Source organism: Neolamprologus multifasciatus, chromosome 1 (assembly GCF_963576455.1).
Source record: "Neolamprologus multifasciatus chromosome 1, fNeoMul1.2, whole genome shotgun sequence".
NCBI lineage: Eukaryota > Metazoa > Chordata > Actinopteri > Cichliformes > Cichlidae > Neolamprologus > Neolamprologus multifasciatus.
Genome location: NC_140439.1, coordinates 33,351,645 through 33,373,324, shown reverse-complemented (window position 1 = coordinate 33,373,324; position 21,680 = coordinate 33,351,645). Strand labels below are relative to the sequence as shown.

The 21,680-nt window shown below is 38.9% G+C and overlaps 1 protein-coding gene and 1 long non-coding RNA gene across 3 annotated transcripts in view; both read left to right on the top strand.

The window, feature by feature from the left end:
- Positions 1–399: 399 nt before the first annotated feature.
- The window catches only part of ntrk3b (neurotrophic tyrosine kinase, receptor, type 3b), a 246,509-nt gene continuing 225,228 nt past the window's right edge, over positions 400–21,680 (top strand). For both annotated transcript variants that reach the window (XM_085135813.1, XM_085135735.1), the window contains exon 1: positions 400–1,058. In XM_085135813.1, the coding sequence (XP_084991939.1) occupies positions 817–1,058 (242 nt within the window). In that variant the 5' untranslated portion in view covers positions 400–816. The remainder of the gene's footprint in view (positions 1,059–21,680) is intronic.
- LOC146526118 (uncharacterized) overlaps positions 1,067–21,680 on the top strand; it is a 32,084-nt gene continuing 11,470 nt past the window's right edge. The window contains exon 1 of the long non-coding RNA XR_014869921.1: positions 1,067–21,646. This is a non-coding gene — a long non-coding RNA (uncharacterized LOC146526118). The remainder of the gene's footprint in view (positions 21,647–21,680) is intronic.

Genomic DNA, 21,680 nt, shown 5'->3' with positions numbered 1-21,680 from the left:
TAACTAGCTATGTGAAGATTTTTAATGTAAAAATATCAGACAAAAATGACCATTTTAAGTGCATTGGGTGTTCTTATACAGGTAATCCTCAGTAGCTTCCTGGGGGAAATGATTTGGGAATTCTTCCAACAAGTGGGTCTAATCTTATCTCACGAATAAAAAAAAGATTACATAAAATAACAATAAATAATTTATCTATCAATCCTCCAGTAAAATCTCTTGCAATTTTTTGGACATAGAATCAGCTTGTCGCCCCTGCATTTTTACTTTTTAAATCTTATATCAGGCTACATGTTGCTCTGTAGTCCTGCAATCCTTGTATAGTGCAGTTGTAATCACTGTTGATTGCATGCAGTTTCTGCAGGTGTCAGTATGACTGTAGCCGGTAGGAGGGACTTGATGCTCCAACTTCTCATTTTGTGTCTCTCTGCTCTCTAGCCAGTCGTCCTGGTCCTGCTTGGAGAGAGGCGACGACGACATCAGAAGCACGGCATTAAGGGGAACACCATGCATCGTGTGCTGTCAAGACGACTGGACGCTCACATTTTTTCGCTTTGTTGTTTTTGATTTGCGTTATTTTTGTTGCGTCTTTTCTTTCTTTCCTCCCCTCCTCCTCCTTTTCACCCAATCTCTGACGCGCAAGGACACTACAGCATCCATCCACGGCAGAAACGCTCGCATAGAGCATCCTCTGTATAGACGCACCAACCATCCTCCTCCTTCCTTCCTCCCACTCTCCTGCTCTTCTCTTTTGCCGTTCTGTTCTAACCCAGAGGACATCGGGACCTCTTCTATTTCCCCACTTTGCCCGGAGACATGGATCTATGGTTTCATTCGATCCGGATTTGCTGGTGGAGGGTTTTGTTTCTGATGAGTATTTTCCAGGACTATCTGAGCTCCATGCTGGACTGCCCGCCGACCTGCAGCTGCTCTCAAACAGAGATCTTTTGCAATAAGTCCGACAACGGCAGGTTTTTCCCTTTACTCGCCCTGCAAGATACTGGGAGCAATGGGACCAGCGTTGACATAGCGGAGTTATTCAAAAACATCACCTCTATGTAAGTACATTGTACGGATTGTGCCGTGCGTTTCGGAATCATTGATTGATCCCATTCCCTGTATGTTGCTTTCTTTGCATTGATCCGACTTGTTGGCTGATATTTTTTTAATTCTTAGACTTTTTACACTTCTATTGGTCTCCTTAATGCCCAAAGATCCCCAAGCCATATTTGATAAACGGTCTTGAATGGAGGGTAAATGCGCTTGTTTTCCCTCACGTGCCCAATTAGTCAAATCACTTGCAGCTTAGCAATAAACTGCTCGGTCTTGAACCTGGGCAATGAATGTCGAATGTGTCTCTCCCCCCATCCCTAGTGTGTCCCCATAAAGTTGCTCCTCCGCAGCGGCACCGCAGGCCTACACGTCCAAATGACAGAAGGATGTTGCGGAGAACCTCACATCACCCATCCGCTTGATTTCCGTCGTCATGTACAGCAACTGTTCTGACAGATTGTGCTAAATGAAACAGAAGTAAATGGCGCAGTAAGGTCAACCAGTTACATTTTGAGCCCGCATCCTCTGAGAACGACGCGACCTGACAAACTTTATTGTGTCCAGATTATGCGGAGCGGATTGGGATGTGAAAACGTCACTTGTGGCTTTTTCTCTCCTTTCCACAGACATGGACATGCAGAAATATTGGTTTCATAAAGGCTTTGCTCAAAACAGAGGCGCTATGTATGATGACGGCAGACTACCCCCCTCCTCCTCCCTCTCCTCACCACCACCACCCACCCACACACCCCCAGAAGTACATTCTCATTCTGCATCCTACACCCCCTCGCTCTCCTCTCTCTCTCCCTCCCTCTTTCTCGCTCGCTCTCTTTCCCTGGCATCGATCCTCCCAGCTAACATCAAAGCTTTCTTTCTTGAAAAGTCAGGGGAGGAAGAAAAAAAAAAGCCGAGCTCGGGCCTTAAATAAGACCTCTGGTGTAGATGAAGCTGATTTGCATATAAAGTAAACATCTCCCGTTAACGCACTGGAATTCCCCGCACGGTTTCCTCCGCGTCGTCTTACGCCACAAAGGACTTTTGCTGTCATCAGTTTTGGTATCCCGTTTACCCTTTATCCGTCTGAGGCAGACAACTTACTTTGTGACACGGTTCATCGCTTCCCCGTGCCGCTAGAGGGTAGCCTGGTACCCTCTATAATCTGGGAATCAAGTGCTGTCTTTACAACACAGGAGTCATTTACGTGACTGTTTTATCGGGGGTACTTTTTCTGTAAGGAATAAGCACAGGTTTAAAGCTCGGCTGTATTAAAAGGAAAGGAAGGAAGAAAGGGTCAGAGTTCACGGCGCACTAGTGATTAGTGTGACCCTCGAGTGACCCTCGTATAAAGATTTCCTTCCCGTGAAACCTGCTCGCTCGTTTCACATTTATCTCTCCTCTCATCCACTGAAGTCAACAACCTCTTAGATTTCCAGTTAAAAATGCCAAATATTCAGTTTATACCAAGCACAAAGTCACGCATTGATCGCCTTTTTTGCCTTTGAGAAAACCTAATGCAACTGACCCAGGACTAATTGTGCATTTCATGGCCCCTGGCCAGCTGGTGGCTTTTTTTTTTTTTTTTTTTTTTGGCTGCTCAGTATGGATGGCAACCTCCACTAGCACCACCAGCAGCTCAGTAACAGCATATCAGCATATACTGCCCAGTGTCACATGAGCTAACACGTCTGATTTAGCTGTGCGTTCACACCACCCAGCAACAATAATTAGCTATTTAATATATAGTAATTACTTTGTATTCAAAGATTGTAATCATTTATGTTAAAATGCTACAGCACAATCACTTATAGCATCTCTACAAATATGTATTACCATAAATGATGTTCAAAGCTCAATGCTAATTTATTATCTGGCCAGAAGGTGTGACCTTAAAAAATAGTAACTGGTGCATTGTAATAAAGAGCACTCAGAGACTGGGGCCACATAGAATCCACTATCCCGTCTCTTTGCAAGTGGGGAGATACATGTGTTTTGATGACATGAATTCTATTTCATTCATCTCAAGAAATATTCAGAGGTGAGGGGACAATTTATGGAGATAGAAAGCTAGAGTGAGGGCTCCTAGCGGGAACTGTGGGGGTGGGTGGGTGATTGGCCAGCCAAAGAAAACTGCCAAGTCCAGATAATAGTTTTCCCAGTTCTCGCACATTAGAAATTCATCACAAGAGGCATCACTGCTTGAAGTGGATAAGATAAGGCCTTGCTGTTATACTTGAGGGGGAAAAATGGTTCTCTGAGAGCAGCTGAAGCATTTGACGGGTTTGTGTAAGTGTGGCTCTGAGCACAGGTGCGTATTTGTTTTCAAAATCCAATCAGCTTTTCCACCTCGAGTGATGACATTTGGTCTCATTTTGTTTTGTTTCTTCTTTTTTTTCTTTTTTCTTTTTTTGCTGAAAGTGTGGTTTGTAAAGGAGAGGCTAAAGTGTCGGACCAATCTCTATGGTCATTACTGCGCTGTCAAACTGCTAAACGTCTCCAATGTATACTTGGAGAAAAATCACCCTTGCAACCTCCCCATCTCTTGCGTACTTAAGCTGATCCTTAAATTCAACAATGCGTCCATGCAATCACTGTCATTACTGGAGTTGTTGCAAAGCACTGAACTAAAGCCGTATTTCACGGCAGACATTTTGGCTTGTAATTGCAGGAAAAGCACAGACTTCAGTTATATTAATGATGCGTGCATTGCACTTAGAGATGATCCTGGTATTGTGCATGCTGGCTGACTAGGACAGCTTATAGGAACCTGTATTGTAAATGGATAATTAACGATGTCTTTAATTCCACGGATGCTCGTCCTGCTGTGGCACAAAATGTCTGTTCTGAAAAAAAGTCTTTCAATCAGTTTGCCAGTGTGAAGGTAAAAGTGTGAAAGGTCCATCTTTGATTGTGTGATAGTAATCAACCTATGATGTTGCTGCAGTTTCAATGGTAGTAGAAACGTATTCCCAGTCTTAGTTACAAACAGTTCATTAAGATATGAAAATGATATGAAAATGAAAACTGCAAAGCCCCAAAGTGCTGAAATGTGGTGTCTGCTGTGCACAAGATAAAAGCACATCATCTGAAGGTTGTTTTTGAAGCATCCGCTTTAACGAAACCTTTGGTATGATCTGAAATTTTACCGATAATTACCAAGTTCCCTATATCTGTTTGCAGTGTTCAAGTGTAGCATTTTACAATTTTCTACTTCACTTACTTAAACATGAGGGGACAAAGGTAATGTTTTCCAGATTCTCAAAATGTAGTTTAAAGTTGAACTGCTTTTATATGGGTTTATGGCACTGTACTGTATTTTGCATGTCTTAATCCTGTACAGGTTTAGTATTTGTCCAGTTATATTTTTTATATCTCCAAACATCTTTAAAGACATATAGCACATGTAGATTAAATAAGATGGCTCTGGTGTGTAGAAAAAAACTACAAAAAGATTTTTTTAAAAACGAATTTGACTCTTTCTCCTCTGTTAAAACAAAACTCTGCATATTTTTGTATTTTTGGCTTAAAGCTGTATGAACAGAGGCACTGAAACTTCAATTGTCAGTAAATAGTGATGTTTAGACATCTTTAGACACCTTCAACTACAACCAAGACCTTTGTGTGTCCTGTGGTACCTGATACTGGGATCCTGGCAGCAAATAATTTCCCATGGGGTGAAACCCAGCAATTAAGATGTGGTTAAAATACAATCTTTCGACTTGATAGAGTTTTACAAAAATATTCCACAAACTGTGTAGGAATTAAACATTTTTATGCACATGGCCTCATTTTCAGATGCTCAAGTATAATTGACAAACTAGCTAAATCTAGTTTCTTCCCATGAAATACTCTTCCAGGCCATTACTGTGGCCACATTCAGTTGCTGCCTGTTGGTGTGTTTAGTTTGGCATGTTTGGGTTGAGATCTGGTGAGTGACTTGGTCTTTGGAGGAGATCCCATTTCGTTGCCTTTAGAAACTCTTCGAGTGCTTTTGCAGTATGCTTTGAATCATTATCCATTTGTACTGTGAAGCACTTTCCAATCAGTTTTGCAGCATTTGACTGATTCCGAGAAGAGAGGATAGCCCTGTACATTTCAGAAATCAACTGTTTTCTTTGATATGCAATAAACACTATTGACCTCCACTGCCAGGCCTCCACACTCCACTCTCTGTACTTTTCTCTTCCAATCATTCTGGTACAAGCCAATCTTGGTTGTCCAACAATTTTCTTGGACACGTTTTCCTGGTGAAGTCTAATCTGGCCTTCATGTTCTTGGGTGTAACCAGTGGTTTCATCTTTGTTGTAAGCCTTTTGTATTTCTATTCATGAAGACTGTCCTGATTGTAGACTTTGACTCTTGAGCATGTCCTTGATTTGGCTATCTCATCCACTTGAGTTATCTTATGGTCTTTTGGATTTGTTGGTTTTGCAGAGCTGGCCAGTGCATTGGTAAATGGTAAATGGCCTGTATTTGTATAGCGCTTTTACTAGTCCCCCCCTAGGGACCCCAAAGCACTTTACTCACCCAGTCATCCACCCATTCACACACACATTCACACACACATTCACACACTGGTGGAGGCAAGCCTACAGTTGCTTCTTTTTAAGAACATAGCAGATTGTTGATTTGATCTCTCCTAACCTTTTTGCTATCTCTCTGGTAGGCTTATTTTGGTTTTTCAGTAAATGGTGGCTTCCTTGCCTTGTATTGAGAGTTTTTTGGACCTGATATTGAGAGTTCCAGTGAAAAACAAAATGCAGGTTCAACACTCGAAATCAATTCTACATGTTTTATCTGCTTAACTATTCCTGGAATTGTAAGAGAACAGGCCACACCTGGCCTTCATGGTTTTTTTTATTTATTCAGTTACTTATCTTAGTATCTTAACAGATCTCATTTTAAGTAGTGTAGAGGCCTGGTTATTGTCGTGGTTGATGTGTGTGCCTAGAACTGTTCCTGAATAGTTTTTTCAATGTGTTGGGGTGCATCGTCTACCTTGGCAGACTATTGACTTGTAGTGTTGTAGTGTACCATTAACTGGCTGGGAACCACCCAAGGGTCCTAAATAGAACATATCTTTGTAATTGTGGGATTTTTCTTTTCTTTTTATTTTTTTTTGAGATTGCAATTTTCCATTAGAAGCTGCATATTACGCAGTGATTGAGAACGCGTTCCTATGGCACAATTGTGAAACCATTTTTATTGGAGGTCGAGACTAAAAAGCTGATAAACTGTGTATAATTGAATTTCTTCACAAAATAGCACCAACAATCCCTTCAGTTTTTCATGGATAGGTTTCAAACATCCCCACGGAGATTTAAAACGTGTAATATTTGTTTTAATGTCACACCATATCATGATGTCTTATGATGTCATTCAAATGCACATTTTACGATGGGTTTTTGTTTTCAGTGCTGGCAGTCATGTTGTCTCGTGTGAACGTAAAAAATCCAACATCCTCTATTTGCCTTTGAAATGAGAAGCCTCTTCCACAAGTATTATAGCTTCAGCTTCTTTAATGTCAACTCTTTCTTCAATCAAAGAGATTTATGTGGATTGTAAAATTGCCATCTGTTTATCTGCAAACAAACTGAGAGTCCCGCACTCTTAAATGATTTACTGTTTATCTGCTTTGCAAAATGCAGCTTGAAGTTTATCGTTTAATATCTGGGAAATCTATAGGAATGTGTGTAGTCTCATTTTCAAAGTCGAAAGCCCTTCCGTCATAATGTTGTGTTTATCTTTATTAATCAAGTTACTTGCAGCAGGGGTCACTTTTAAATGTAATAAGCTGCCATCTCCAGTATTTATTTCAAAACTTTATGTGGATACTGCCTTCTTACTTTTTCAGTTTTTAAAACAGCACGACTCAGCTTTAAACTATCGATCTTTGGACAACTTCAAGTACACATTTTCTATGAAACCAGCTTACAGATGCTGCCAAAGAAACCTGAATTATACAGCAAGGTCTGCTCAGGTGGCTTGTGTAGGCTGCAAGTGTCCCCTGGTTCAGACACTGTGTGTTGCTGCATTACATAAACTCAGCGTTTTCTCTACCTCTTGTAGCTCATGTGCAGCCCACAGACTGTGTAACTGTAGCCAATAGCAACTTCAGTCCAGATATATCCGCTACAGAGATCTTGTGTAAGGCTTCTGAATGGAAATTCGATATGTGAACATTTGTAGATTTTTATTGAAATCGTTACAAGTGGAGTATGTTCTGTTCAGCTGAGCGTTTGGAGTATCAGTTGAACCCATATTGAAAAAGATCTTGCACACATTTGGATCACCTGTTTTGAGGGGCACTCCAGCATTTTAGGGTTGGCTTTCCATTAGGTTGGAGGACTTAAAGAATGATTAAAATCAAAATCATAAGCAACGATCTACTAAATTTTGGCTTGTACTACTAGTTTAGCTCCAGAAATAGTAGAACATCCGTTTCCCATATTACAATTTCCTATTATGTTTCATTATACCTTTGCGAATTGTCGTGTCTCTGCTTCCAGAACTTACTGACATTTAACATTTGTCTCAATGTTATTATATCAGCTTTCACATTCTGCTTATATCTCCTTGTGAGGAGTAAAGTAATTTTTAAAAAATGGATAGAAAAAAATGTTTTTATAAAGTTTGCATTTTTTTGTCATGGTCAGTGCATTAGGACTAAATGTTTAAAGCCGTTTGTCCCAAATCATTTGGTACAGGACATCAGTTGTTTATCACATGTGAGCTGCTAATACTATAGACACTTGTAGGTGATGAAAAAAGGTAAATGCTCAGCACCCACACCCAAAAACCACAATCTGCATCATAAACATTTGAAACAAAAAAGAAGGTGTACATCTTAGCAACATAAGAAATTTACAGGAAAGATCAACACATGCGCACACATGGACTACAGATTGTTCTCAAGTTAGCACAAGCCTGAAATTGATCTGTTTACAGGATATGATAGGGCAGTTTGTGTGAGTTTCACTACTTTGGTGGTTCCAAAGTTTTTACCCTGCCTAAAAGCATTCACAGAACTGCCACCTGTAGGTATTAGGGTTATGTTATGCTGATTTTAATGAAAAATGTATCATTTCCTTAATTTTATATTTTAATATTTAACTGGATTAACTATTAAATGGTAAATGGTAAATGGCCTGTATTTGTATAGCGCTTTACACAACCTGTCATCCACCCATTCACACACTGGTGATGGTAAGCTACATTGTAGCCACAGCCACCCTGGGGCGCACTGACAGAGGCGAGGCTGCCGGACACTGGCGCCACCGGGCCCTCTGACCACGGGTGAAGTATCTTGCCCAAGGACACAACGACCGAGACTGTCCAAGCTGGGGCTCGAACCGGTAACCTTCCGATTACAAGGCTAACTTCCAACTCTTGAGCCACAATCGCCCCCATTATTACAGTAATAATAGTTAATAATTAGTTAGTAATATTTTTTACTTTAGTGATATATACCACAAGTTTATTTCTCAGCCTTGCAGCTCAATTTAAAGAAGTAGCATTAGTAAAAGATAAGAACAATATCCATGATAGGAAACATTAGAACTAACAGGAAATCAAATGAAGCTTTAGACATTTTATAATGTTGTCTGTTTTACTTTATAAAAGCACCCTTGAATACTACAGGTGATGAATTTCAGATGTTTTAAAAATTACTTTATATTTATGTCTGTGTGGAAAATGGTAGATGACTACCTGTTTCCAAGATGCAGTAAGCTGGAACAAATGTCATAGGGGTTTGTAACTCCCTGTAATATGGAATGTCAGATGTATGCAGTGGCGTAGAACGGTACACACCTTCCTTCTCACTGAGAAACTCCTACCTTCCTTCCCCTCCTTAATCCTGTCATATTTATTCATTACCTTTGGACGTTACTCCTCTTCACCCACTTCTTTCTCTTTGTTTTCTTTGTGTTGTGATGTTTTGATGTCTGTTTTTCAGAGTTCACCTGACTCTGGTTGTAATTTTGATTCATTTTTCTTTGTCATGATCATATTTCACTTTGAGGTTTCCATAATATTGATTTTGTTTTATTACTTAGGACTGAGAATCTTTTTACAAGCTTGCTGAGGCTTCTCGTTGTGATCTGTGTTGGTATAATTTGAACACACAGTTAAATTCTGCCTAAACTTCTGTTATTAGCATATGAAGAACAATGATCAGAGATTTACACCTGTCACCTGCTTTTACACCTGACATCAGCCTTGGAAATCTACTCAACACCCAAGCAAACAGAAAGCAAATATCACACGTTATTATATTACCGCACCATTTCTGCACCGTTACTCCTGATTCCTTCGCAAAGTGGTTGATTCATTAACTCATGATTCAGTAGTTGATTTTTAAAATATACATATTAGCATGTAATTCTTTAGGCTTGCTACTTATTCCCAAACCTTCCTTTCTCCAACCTTTGTTTTATATTACATAAATTAGGCAAAATTATATGAATTTAAAATATTATATGAATTGTTAAATATACTGCTTACATTGTTTATTTAAATACAATAAATAAAATAAATAAACTGTGCAGTATGGAGAAGAGAAGACACAAATGTGATATCTGAGTCTTAAAACAAGTAAAGCAAAAGTACCCTTATGTCATTTTCAGTAATATTAACTACACTTTTTTTATTACCATTTGAAAATAACCATGACGATTTAATTAATCACTACAGGGGTCTCACTCATAGTAGCCTATTAATACAGTTCCTGGCCACACTCTAGACACAAAATTTCACAATTACAAGGATCAAAGTATAAGTACAAAATAACAGAAACAATGATCACAAAACTACTAAAATAAGGTCTTACAGTATAACAGTTTGCTTGCTGTTGTAGAGGTGTATAATATTGCTGGCAATGTTCTAAATGGCTTTAATTCCCCACTGCAAAACAAGGCTGTGCACGTCCAAGACTAGTTTGTTTTCAGTTAAGATAGCGCGGATGGATAATAGCAGCTATCACCTGAATAAGAGTCTATCATGGATTTTTTTTATCAAGTCTCTTTAAAAATAAAGTCATGTGACTGCTGATGATCCTCTGCAGTGTTTGTTTGTTTGTTTGTTTTGTTTTTGCAAGCAACATTAAGAAGATTGCAATATACCTTCAAATGTGACAATTGGGTTTGGGGCTGACACTATCCCAGCTGACACTGATCAAGAGTCTTGGGTCCAGTCTGGACACGTTGTCATCCCACCCTTCATGCTCAAATTTATTTATTTTATTTATTTCTTTTTAGAAAGAGGGGCAATACATATTAATGAACATTTTAACAAATGTAAATATGCCAGATTATAGCCTTGGGCTAATTTCCATCTGCAGAACCTCTGGCAGGTTGGTGTTAAACACAAGTTAGTAAAAACATACAGAGACACTATTTACAGGTCACGTGACAAGGACAAAAACAGTCATCACATTATACTAGAACAAACAATGACAAGGAGAGTGGACACAGAGGACAGTATAGATAACAATAATGGAAACACATCAATTATATTGCACAAACCCCAGTATTGTACATGCCCTGACTGTTGTGATATTGCGTTCACCCATTGCACTAACAGTTGTTTCCCTTTTTGTAATACACTAACTCTTTTTCCCGTCTAATATAAAGCACGATTATTAAACGTGATTACATGTTTGTGTATCCCTCAGCCGCCTGAGGGTAGACTTGTACTTTCCCTCACTGACAGTGGAAGACTATTCCAGAAGCTCACTCTCTGATATGACAGAGCATTCTGTGAAAAGGTGGTCCGCCTGAATGTCAATTCACAATCACCTCTAACAGTGGCTCGAGTCAGTCGAGACCCGGCAACACTGCTAGACTTTTGTTTAATAAAATCACTCATTGGTGGAGGCGCCAGACCATGTATAACTTTGTATATTAGACAGGCAGATTTAAATAATTTGAAATTAGTAAAATTTAAAAACTTGTATTTTTCTAAAATTTGACAATGGTGATATGAAAAAGGTTTTTTATCTAATATTTTCAATGCTCTTTTGTAGCATACTTCGATTGGCCCAATAGCAGCAGAGCTCGTATAGGACCAACTTGTAATACAATATTCAATATGAGCCAGTATCACAGAATGCAGGAATGTAATCGCTGCTGTGTCTGTTAATGATGTGCAGATATGTCTAAAGTTCTGTATATTAACATTTACAGTTTTCACTACTTTTTTAATGTGTTTTTTAAAGGATAATTTAGCACTCCCAAATACTTAAATTCCTCAACATTAATTCATTCTTGTGCACCCAAGCAGACTTTTACTGCAGCCATGGTTGTTTTAGGTTTACTAAAAAACATTGATACGGTCTTTTTAAAATTAAGGCACAGGCAAATCCACACCTGCACCCATTTTTTTCAACATGCATGTCTTTGCACTTCGGGAGCAAACTGGACAACCCAGAGAAAACCCACACAGACGGAGGACGAACATGCTAACTTCATACACATAGGCCCGAGGCATGTTAGGACCCTGAGCTAAACCATTGCAAATGGTCAATATAGAGATTTGCTTTTTGGTGTTTAAACCAAACGCACAAAAAACGGTGCATAATAAGTGGCCTGGTGTTTGATTTAAGAGGCTGCAATCTGCCCACTCAGCTACAAAAATAACTTCAGTATTTTAAAAGCAATTGCTGCAGTGGCTGCAGCACTCGGTGAAAGTACAGTAGCTGCAGCATAGATGCAACAAGGAGGACATTTTGTCTTCTTTTCATAAGGGACCCATTCAGATTATTGCTCTGTCATCAGCTATGAAATGTCAAATGAAGCTGTTTGCTTTGGGGGTTTAGGTGATCTGACAACCTTTAAAAAAGCTTTTTATACCTTCAGGCCTGCTGTATGATCATCGGCGTCATTACCATTGATGCTGTTTAACCACCCAGGGCCGAGTTGCTAACACACGTCCTGCCAATTGGTCCTTACGATACAGACCCCCTGCTGCCTCCGCATTGCGAGGCCCACCTCAGGCAGCGCACGACAGGCTCCTCCGTTATAAGCATATCATCAAGTTTGCATGAGCCTGTCTTTGTGGAAAGTAGGTCACGGCTGCCATCTGAGAATTGGGAGGAGAGAGCGGCGCTTTCGTTCAGATCCTCTGCATGCAGAGTTTCTGTGAGAAGACCCGGCCATGTGGCTGACCCAGCTTCTCCCACGCCCCCACCACCTCAACTCCGGCATCTGCAGGCAGCCCTTGCGCCTTAAAAGATGCATACTAATGAAGCACCTTCCCCCGCTTTAACAATCAAAAGATGCATTGAGGATAGAGGGGTGAAAAAATACTGAAGGCTCTGCTGTTTTAGCCAGGATTAGAAAAACCCTTTAAAGCCTCGCAGCAGCGTTCCAGAGGCTTTCTGTTGACATTTAGTTGAGCTTCTGTTTTCTATACAGCAGATTATGATTCAGTGTCGCCACTGTGTGCAACAGTTTATGATGTCAAACTTGTGAGATCATCTCTCTACCTATTTAAACTGAAATTTGTTCCAAAGTGGTATTTTCCCCCCTTTTTTAATCAGTTTACATGCACTGCTTTTTGCTGTTTTATTTATTCCTAAGGTTGCTCTGTGAATGATCACTTGTAAGGAACGCTTATCAAGCACCTGCTCCTCTCAGATATCTACTTATGAACACAAGACAAGTCAGTTTTATGTCTAATTAGGTAACATGAGCTTTACTGAAGCTTTATTACAGTTAATCATGTTTAAACATGGTATCTGCAGGCTTAGTGAAGCTACATTGAAAGCAGCATTACTGCTAATTCCTTCTTCTGCGTGATATTGATGGATGATTCATAGTGTCGGGCGTTTGTGTGATGGTAGTGGCTTGGAAACGGTCTTTTTTACTCTCTGTCTCTCTCCTCTCTCCTTGGTACTTCTCTAACTAAAACTGCACACACACACACCATTCATTTCCTTAGAGATAACCTCCTCCCAGGTGAGGATGTACGTCTGACCCTCGCAGTGTCCATCACGATGTGCCGGCTCCTGTAGAAATGCCACCTTCCTTCCTTTTCTCCCGGAACCCTAATAAGGCTTCTGCTTGTTATTCATGTGGGATGTTTAGTGTTTCAAAAAACATCAATCATGTATTATCAAGTAGGATGAGTCACCCCACTGTCCTCCATGTCAGCGATGACTGGCAGAGCTGTGTGAATAATGCAGCTGTCTCGATTCTCACTGAGCTTCAGCCATGTTGTCCTACACGGTGCGCATGTTGATGGATGCTATTCAACACCATTCTCTCTCCTCTTTTGTGAAAAGGGAAACACTTATTATGACAAAGTTCTACTTTTAAAACAACTTCTTCATCTGCTGTCCTATATCGTTTGAAATTTCACCCAGATGTGTCTAAGGAGATTCACTTGGAGGTTCGAGCTCATCTCAGCTTAATACTAGAGTAATCCTTATTTTTTATTTATTTTTAGTTTATTTTTTTATTTATTTTTAGCATTTTTAAGCATCACAGCATTTTGGTAAGCTCTAAATGGAAAAAATAGTTTTTTATTTTCATTACTTGTTCAGGACTTGTTGGCTCTTTTTTCCTGACAAAGCACACCAGTATATTACCGGGATAAGCGCGCAGTGAGGCGCCCTTTCCTGCCCGCATCTGTCCATCACTTTTCTCTCTGCACAAAACAGTGAGATGTGTTGGAGGCAATATGTGTGCTAATGTTTGGTTGGTAAACACTCATAATGAATTATTGGCGCCGCAATCTCGGCTGTTTCGCTTTGACTACCGACGTCATTGGTGGTAAGGACATAATAAAACACAGCAGCACAGATGTTCCCTCATATTTCCCACAGAGCAGAAGCATGCACCACAGCAGCTTCTTTTTATCGATCGCCTAAGATGGTCTGATATCTGTATTTGCTCTGTTCTGTAGAGTATCGGTATTGCACTATATCAAACTATTATGGACCTGGCACACCATTCCAGTTATTCTCAGTGAGCTGAAGGCTCGGTAGCCACCCAGGAGTTGAGTACCAAGAGGGTTTTTTTTTTAAGACCCCTGACAGTGCTTTGTGTGGAGGCTGATGAGAACACATTAAAAGTAAATGGCCCACTGAGACTCAGCTCTTCCTCCTCCTGGCTCCCTGTTGCTGTAATGACCTTGTTACTCCAATCAGAATATCACAGTCACTCTCCATCTTCTCTCTTGGACTTAAAAAACTCATCGTTTTAAGAAGCTCCTGACATCACCCTCTCTTAGTGCTGAATCACATTTCCTCTCTCATATTTATCTCCCTTCTCCAATATGCTCTCTTTTTGAAGCATAATAACCCATAGCTGTTATTTTTGATATTCAGCTCCTTCAGTGGTTCCTGTCCCACACATACGCCAGTGTGACAAAAACTCTACAAATTAATAGAAGTTTGTGGATTTTGTTAAATTCAAATGGAGCCAAGCTAGCTTGTATGCATAACTAAGCTAGGTAGCTACTTGCACCTTCATCTCTATCAAATATGTCAGAATGGTATCTGTAATTCTCTGCAAGAAAGAAAACAAGTTTCTTTACTGTTAATCCTACCAAATTGATATATTATATATCTATATATCTATATATAGATATATAGATAAAAGTCAGACCCTCAATTATGCTAAGCTAAGTTAGCCTGCTATTTCACTTGTAATAGTCATCAAATGTAGCGTAACCAATGTTATTGTGGCTCTATATAACTTTTTTTAATCTAATTTTATTTTATTATTTTGATAAAAATAATTAAGACGTAACCAAGCTTGTGTCTTCTCCTGTTAAGTTTAAGTTAAGTTAATTAAATCACACAAAGACAGAAAACAAGACACTTTCCTGTTAATAAGTAAATATTTTTTTCTTGGATAAAATGTGGCTTTCTTTTGTGAAAATGCTTCTAGAGATTACTTCATGTAAAAGACAACAAACTGTTATGTTGATTTTTTTAAAATTGCACTGTAAAAAGATAATTTAAGGTTCTTTTATTTTGTTTCTTTTTGTTTATGTTTGTTTTTTATTTTAATACGATGAAATGTCACTAAAATGCAAAGCAAAAAGAATGATAGGGGATTTATTCAGGAAACTGCATCTCTCAAATTTGCACTTTGTTATTTGCTTAGTAATCCGGATTACAGTTATTCAGCTGCATACCAAAATTATGAAATGAATTGGGAGGGAGAGCATTGCATTGTTGAAGGAGCTGAATGGACATATTTTTGCTGCTGCTATGACTCAGATTTTCTTTAGAGATGAAGAAGAATGTGAAAGCAGAGACTTCTGCATAAGGACGTCTGCTGAAAATTGTCTTGCACGTGATTAATAATTTGGGACATGGGATATATGAATTAACAAACAACCTTGTAAGTGCAAATCCACTTATTATGTTATTTACTAGATGCCATTTATGCCAGATGAAGCATGAACTTAATGTGGTGCAAAATGAGCTATTAAGTGTATTTAAGATTTATTAGCGTGTATTTTTTCCAAACAGTTGTCATTGATTATAGTGCAGAGCAGAATTATGCATTGCTAAGTCAGTAACAGACAAACATTTAACAAATATTGACCTCACGCAACCATAATCAGGACACAAGAGATTTCAACAAATTTCATCATCCTGTATTTTATGCACTTCATGAAACACAGGGTCTGGTGTATAATTAATGAAAAATGCTGGGCTCCACATTATACAAGTCAATGTCAGTGGAGTCAACGGGGCTAAACAACAACAACAACAACAACAGCCGAGAATGCATACATTACCAGCAGCAGTGGCACCTGTGGGAATTGGATTAATTTAGGACTAAAAGCTTGCCTCCATGTGTAAAACTCGTGTCTTTTCTTTGATGAGACGTTGATGGAGGAACTGGACGGCACATCACTCCAGAGAAGTACCTTGCGTCTGCAGCTGTCTGTGTTTGACATTGTGAACTGTAGCTGCTCTTTTTTTTTTTCCCCGACGAAGTCATCACCTGTCAAGCATCACTAATGTGTTTATTGTTGCTGGAGAGATTGTCTCGGCTCCACAGAGAAACAGATTGTCAGCATTGTGCAGATTTCTGTTTCTGTGCAGTGTTTTATTTTCTTACATATTTTTTCTACTTTTGATACAGTATAATATATAGGTGGACTGGAATATATATTAAAAAAGGCTTTTGAGCCAGAAAACCAGACTGCGTGACTTCCTTGTCATTTGGAGTTCATTTTGTTTTTCAGTTTTTCTGTCAACTTTCTGAAATGGTATTGCATCCTATTTGGAGTCACTTTGCTTTTTCTTTGTTATTATGATCTATTTTTTTCAGTTGTTTTGTAGTAATGTGTGAGTTTTTTGTGTATTTCTATGATAATTCTACATTTTTTGTGGGTGTTTTGAGTCTTATTTGCAGTCACCTCACATATCTTGTTGTTTTTTTTGTTTGCTTGTTTGTTTTGTGACTTTACACCTAGAAGTTTATAGACTCTGAATTGGGGCTCCCCTGACACATTGTCCCCTGTTCAGTAATACATGCATTTGTATCACTCATGGCATGTTCAGTACCAGTTGTAAAACAAGCACACAGAGGTGACAGGAGACTGCCAAGGCTTCATGTCTGGAGGTAGACTGATGAAACGAGTCCTTAAGTTACCTTGTCTGGGTGGACAGATTAGAATTGGGCTCACGAACCCTCATTTTGATAAAATACTAAGGTGTATTTTTGTAAAACAGTATGTGTACGCTTGTGTCCTTGTGTGTGTGTGTGTGTGTGTGTGTGTGAGAGAGAGAGAGAGAGAGAGATTTCGTCTTAAAAGGAAGCAGGAAGGAAAATAGCAAACAAATCAAATATTCAACAACCTTGAGCCTCGTCTCCCCTTAGTTCCGTCTCTTCTTCTAGAGGTAATTGGCTGACATTGTAGACTTGTGAGAGATTTGTAGTATGTGAAGACTAGATGTTATCACACTTCACATCTCAGTCAGAAAACAAGAAGACAAATTTGGGAGAAAGTTAACAAGAAACTTCTAAGACTTCCCTTTGTGCTCAGATTTCACTAAAGCTGAAAAACTGATATTTATTGATTCACCCAGAGAGTTGAAATTGTATAGGTGTAGCTGTTTTTATTCATTGTGTATTGGGTGATAATGATGGAATTCTTCAGTCAAACATCAACAGTGTCAAGCACATCTATTTTGTAGTTCAGTTTGAGATATTAAGACGGAGCCTGTGCATGAGTCAGCCTCAATGATAAGTGCTAAGGATTACTGGGGCAGTTCTGGGAGATTTGATATATTATTGTTGCACACCAATAAATGTTTTTGAAAGTTCTGATTAAAAAAACAAGCATTTTGGTTTAAATTTAAATTGAAAAGAATTATCCATTATCTTTATTTTTGCAATTTTTTAGAAGCATGATTCACAGTTCAAAATAGGAATTGAGATTGTGCAGCCCCCCGGTTCTAACGCTTAATGAAACAAGACATGAAACTAGCTCCCTTCCTCTTTTATTTAAGCAAACCTTCTTCTGATTGTCTGCTCTCTTGCAAAGAAGAGATTTAATCTGTGGAAAGGCGGAGCATCTTGAGCTGAGATTAGCAAAATACATGTGCATATGGCGACCTCATAATTTGAAACATCATCAATGTTTAAAATGAATACCCAGCATTGTAGCAATTTACATGACATGAATATAAATGAAATACCTTCCTGTTGTTGAAGAAATGGATCTTTGCTTTGTGGATTAAAACCACTCTCACACCTGTAATAATAGACAGTTTCTCTTAGATGTACACATTTCCCCTTGATTCCACTCTTTTTTCACTAAGCTAATTAACTCATGGCTCGTCTGCCACCAGTCAATTATAGAGTATGACAATAATTTCAGCATTTTTTTTCTTTCTTTTTTGCTACAAGCTTGCAATTAATTTAAAAGTACATTACTTAATAATTTGTTCCATTGTTGGACTGCCAAACTGCTTCAAAGGCTGGTGGAAATTGTATTGTTGATCTTTCAGTCTGCTGTGCATGCAACCTGTTTTTGAAGGGAAATAATCATTTTGAACATTACCAGAATCAAAATCAATAATAAAAAAGACACAAAACTCTGTAATAGAATATGTTCATATTGATGGCAGTTTTATAGTATTAGTGGTCTGTATGAACCTTTATGGTAGTATAGGACCTATTGCAGGAACATTTAGTGATTAAGGAGCAGCTTGTCCATTGTTTAATGTAAACATATGTTATATGAATTGGCCATACTGAAATAGACTACTTTTTGGGGGAAATAGAATTGTTCTGATCAAATCTGGATGGATCTCTAATCTTGATAATCTCTTTTTAAGGTGAAACTTTAAATAACCCAAAACCTTTGCATACAAAAAAATCGTTGATCTATTTTAAGTTTAGGTGATGACTGCACTGTGCTGCCTCTCTTCCTACACTTCCTTGTCCTTTTGTTCACTAAAACAGGACACCTTCCCTCATTCTGGGCCCTGTTAACCAGTTGCTATGTGTAGAAACAGGGTTGTTATTTTGACACCTGGCTAAATATCACCATAGCTCAGTCTAATTCCAGCTGTGAGCGTCGTTTCTTTGCTGCAGGTGTGAAGTCCTCCCATCACAGTCCTTCGTCAACATGGAAATGCTAATCTATCTGGAGCGCTAATTAGCAGAAGGACTCAGGTGGAGAAGTGTCACACACATGATTCAACTTAACCTTTTGCTTTGATTTCCCTCAGGCTTGATTCCTGGTATTTGCAGGAAACAACTCTGTTTGCCCCCGTGGCTTCTAACACTATGTTATATGGTCTTGTGCCATTTTCAAATTGGTTTCCAATTTTATGCACTTCAGTTGATATACATCCATATGCTGTGTTTATGCTGAAATCTTTGTTGTATTATTGTGATTACAGTCCGGTCATGTCTCAGAATTACTATGACTTTCATTCCTTGTACTTTGTGCCTAATTCAATATAATGTAATTCTCTAATGTAGTTTTTCTCAATATGTCACAGTATCGAGTTGTCAAAAACTTGAGTTGACTGAAGAGACACCCAGTCACAGTTTGGCTTCTTTTACAATGTAACGTCACCAAAAAGAGTCTGCAGGAGTTAAACAATTGGAGACAAGAAAGAATGGCTGTTAACACTCCTTTGGACAGCATTGTAGATGGGTCCACAGATTTCAACACTTGTCACAGAAAATTGTGGGTCCATCAATGGGGCAAACCAGCAGAGTCTTTCATTTGACCAGTGCAGGGAAGCACTCTGTCAATCAGACGTTGTGTAAGTTGTCATTTAGGACAAGAGAAGTATGAAATACTGCAAAAATCAAAACATTTTATAATTATTACTTGTGTGCAGTGTGCTTTGGTGTCTTTTCAGCAAGTTGTATACATCTGAAATCTTATAACTTGGCATGGACTGAGAGTCAAATATACAAAATAGATGCCCGGACGGCACGAATGTGTGTGCAGCTCCATCTCTACAGGCATCGCTATCATCCAATTTTTATATATGGTAAGACCTTGTGGGGAGAGATTGCTACAACAACTGGAAAAGATGAAGCTTTCTGTGGATAAATGTGAAAAAACACAATTATTTGTGTTTCAATGATGTATGTCCTGTGCTATGCTCCTACGTTTTGTATGTCCTGTCCATTGGTGTGTATTTCTCACCAGTAACACCTATAATTCAAGAGGGCTAAGGCATGCCTTAGGTTAAGCTTAAGATGCTGAACTGGTAAAGCAATTATTGTACCTGATGCCCATTTTCAGCGCTGACACCATATACCATTCAGGTCATGTTATTGCAGTCAGAACCTGGTATAAAATTAACCCTTCAGACTTCTTTCTTCTATCAGCATTTCATCTTCTATCGCTCTACCCTCTTGTGTTTTTTTAAAGAAAAAATTAATAAACAAAGCAGTAACTGATGATGATGCTGATGACTGATGTGGGATTTTATGCACAATGCACCAACATGAGTGAAGATCAGTTTCAGAGGAAAAGGGTAAGAAAAGAGTAAAAGTTTTTGGCTAATTATTTTTTCAGCTTTCTGAAAAAACTAAACAGGTGCAAAAAAAACCTTCGAGTTTGATGTGTTTAAAAAAAAATCTTCCTGAGGCTCACATGTTGGGTTGATCATGTCACTTCTTAGCAAAAGGGAAAAGTATCAAAAGCAAGAGCTGACACCAACATGTTTCACCATGACAACAGTAGTAGACTGGCATAGGAAGTACGCTTCTGAAAACTCCGCAAGGACTGACTCTTGACAGCAGTAATGGGAATGCACAGACTGAGAGATATGAAGGATTTTTACTTACAATATAATTAACATAAACACCATGATTATGTTGAAGAAAATTACATGACTTGCATTGTGTAGGTGGAAAGTGAGAGTTTACAGAGTTTCTACACTGAAATTTGCATTTAATGCAATGGATCATACAGTTTTGGCAACTTGCGGTTTGTCAGTGCTCATCTTGTATGTATGCACATCATTCTGCTTAAATAGCTATCACAATACCGCCAGTCTTTCAGTAAGACGTAGATGTAGAAAATACCACTGCTGTAGTGGTGAAAATATAGACTCATGAGATGTGAAGAAACTCCTCGACACACGTGGGTTGAGCAGACTAGTATCTATAATGCAGAAACATATATTACCTTTATTGTTCACTATTTATGGGTGTAGGGCTCTTTGGGAGATAGACTGCACCTGCAGTGGGCGTAAAATTCCTCTTATAAATATTCAGATTCCAACCACTTTTTGACAATTCTGGCAAATTCTTGTAGCACTTCAGTGCCTTGATCATAAGAGGTATATACTCTTCTCTTACTTACTAAACATTTGCTGTTTAGTAAGTAAGGGGTAAAATGAGCAGAAGTCATTTCTATTGTGTGTTAAACTTCTTGGGAGTCTCAGTCAAAATGCTGAAATTTGCATTTAATGATAGCTTTGAGTTTACTGCTAGATTGTTCCGTGTCAGCGCTGTTGCTGGAAGTATGTGGTAATGTTGTCAGACTTACTGCCACCCATAAGGCATGCAAAAGTTGGTCCAATTATTTATTTTTTTGTGCTTAAGTTTCCTTCTAGAAAGAGGGATGTGTGTGTGTGTGTGTGTTGTGGTGGTGGTGGTTTGGGGGTTGGGATGGGGTATGATTTTGCTGGAATGCGTTACCCTTATCTCCTATTTTAACATTAACCCTAGCCACAGTTCTAATTGGCATTTTATGCATAAAGCTGCTATTTAGGGATGGGTATCGAAACCCGGTTCTTGTTGAGAACCGGTTCCCACTGTTTCAATACCTTGGAATTGTTTGCCATTTTTGCAAACGATTCCCTTATCGATTCCAGTCGCCCCGAATGACGTCACCACGTTGCGGAGCGTCATTTACCTGGCAGGAAACACGGCGCCCAAAAGTTTGATTATACTTTACGAGAACGGATGGCAACGGGGCAACTTGCAAGGTAGATATTTCATTTAAGGGAGGAAACACTACGAATATGCAAAAAACACGCGATAACTTTAAATGAATGTCGTGTTTTTAATTCCGCTCCGGATTCGTGAATCTCAACCCAGCAGCAGCGGTAACGTTTGCACGTCCTCTCCCGTTAATGCGGCAGGTAAATAATCAACTAACAGTGCATATTATGTTTG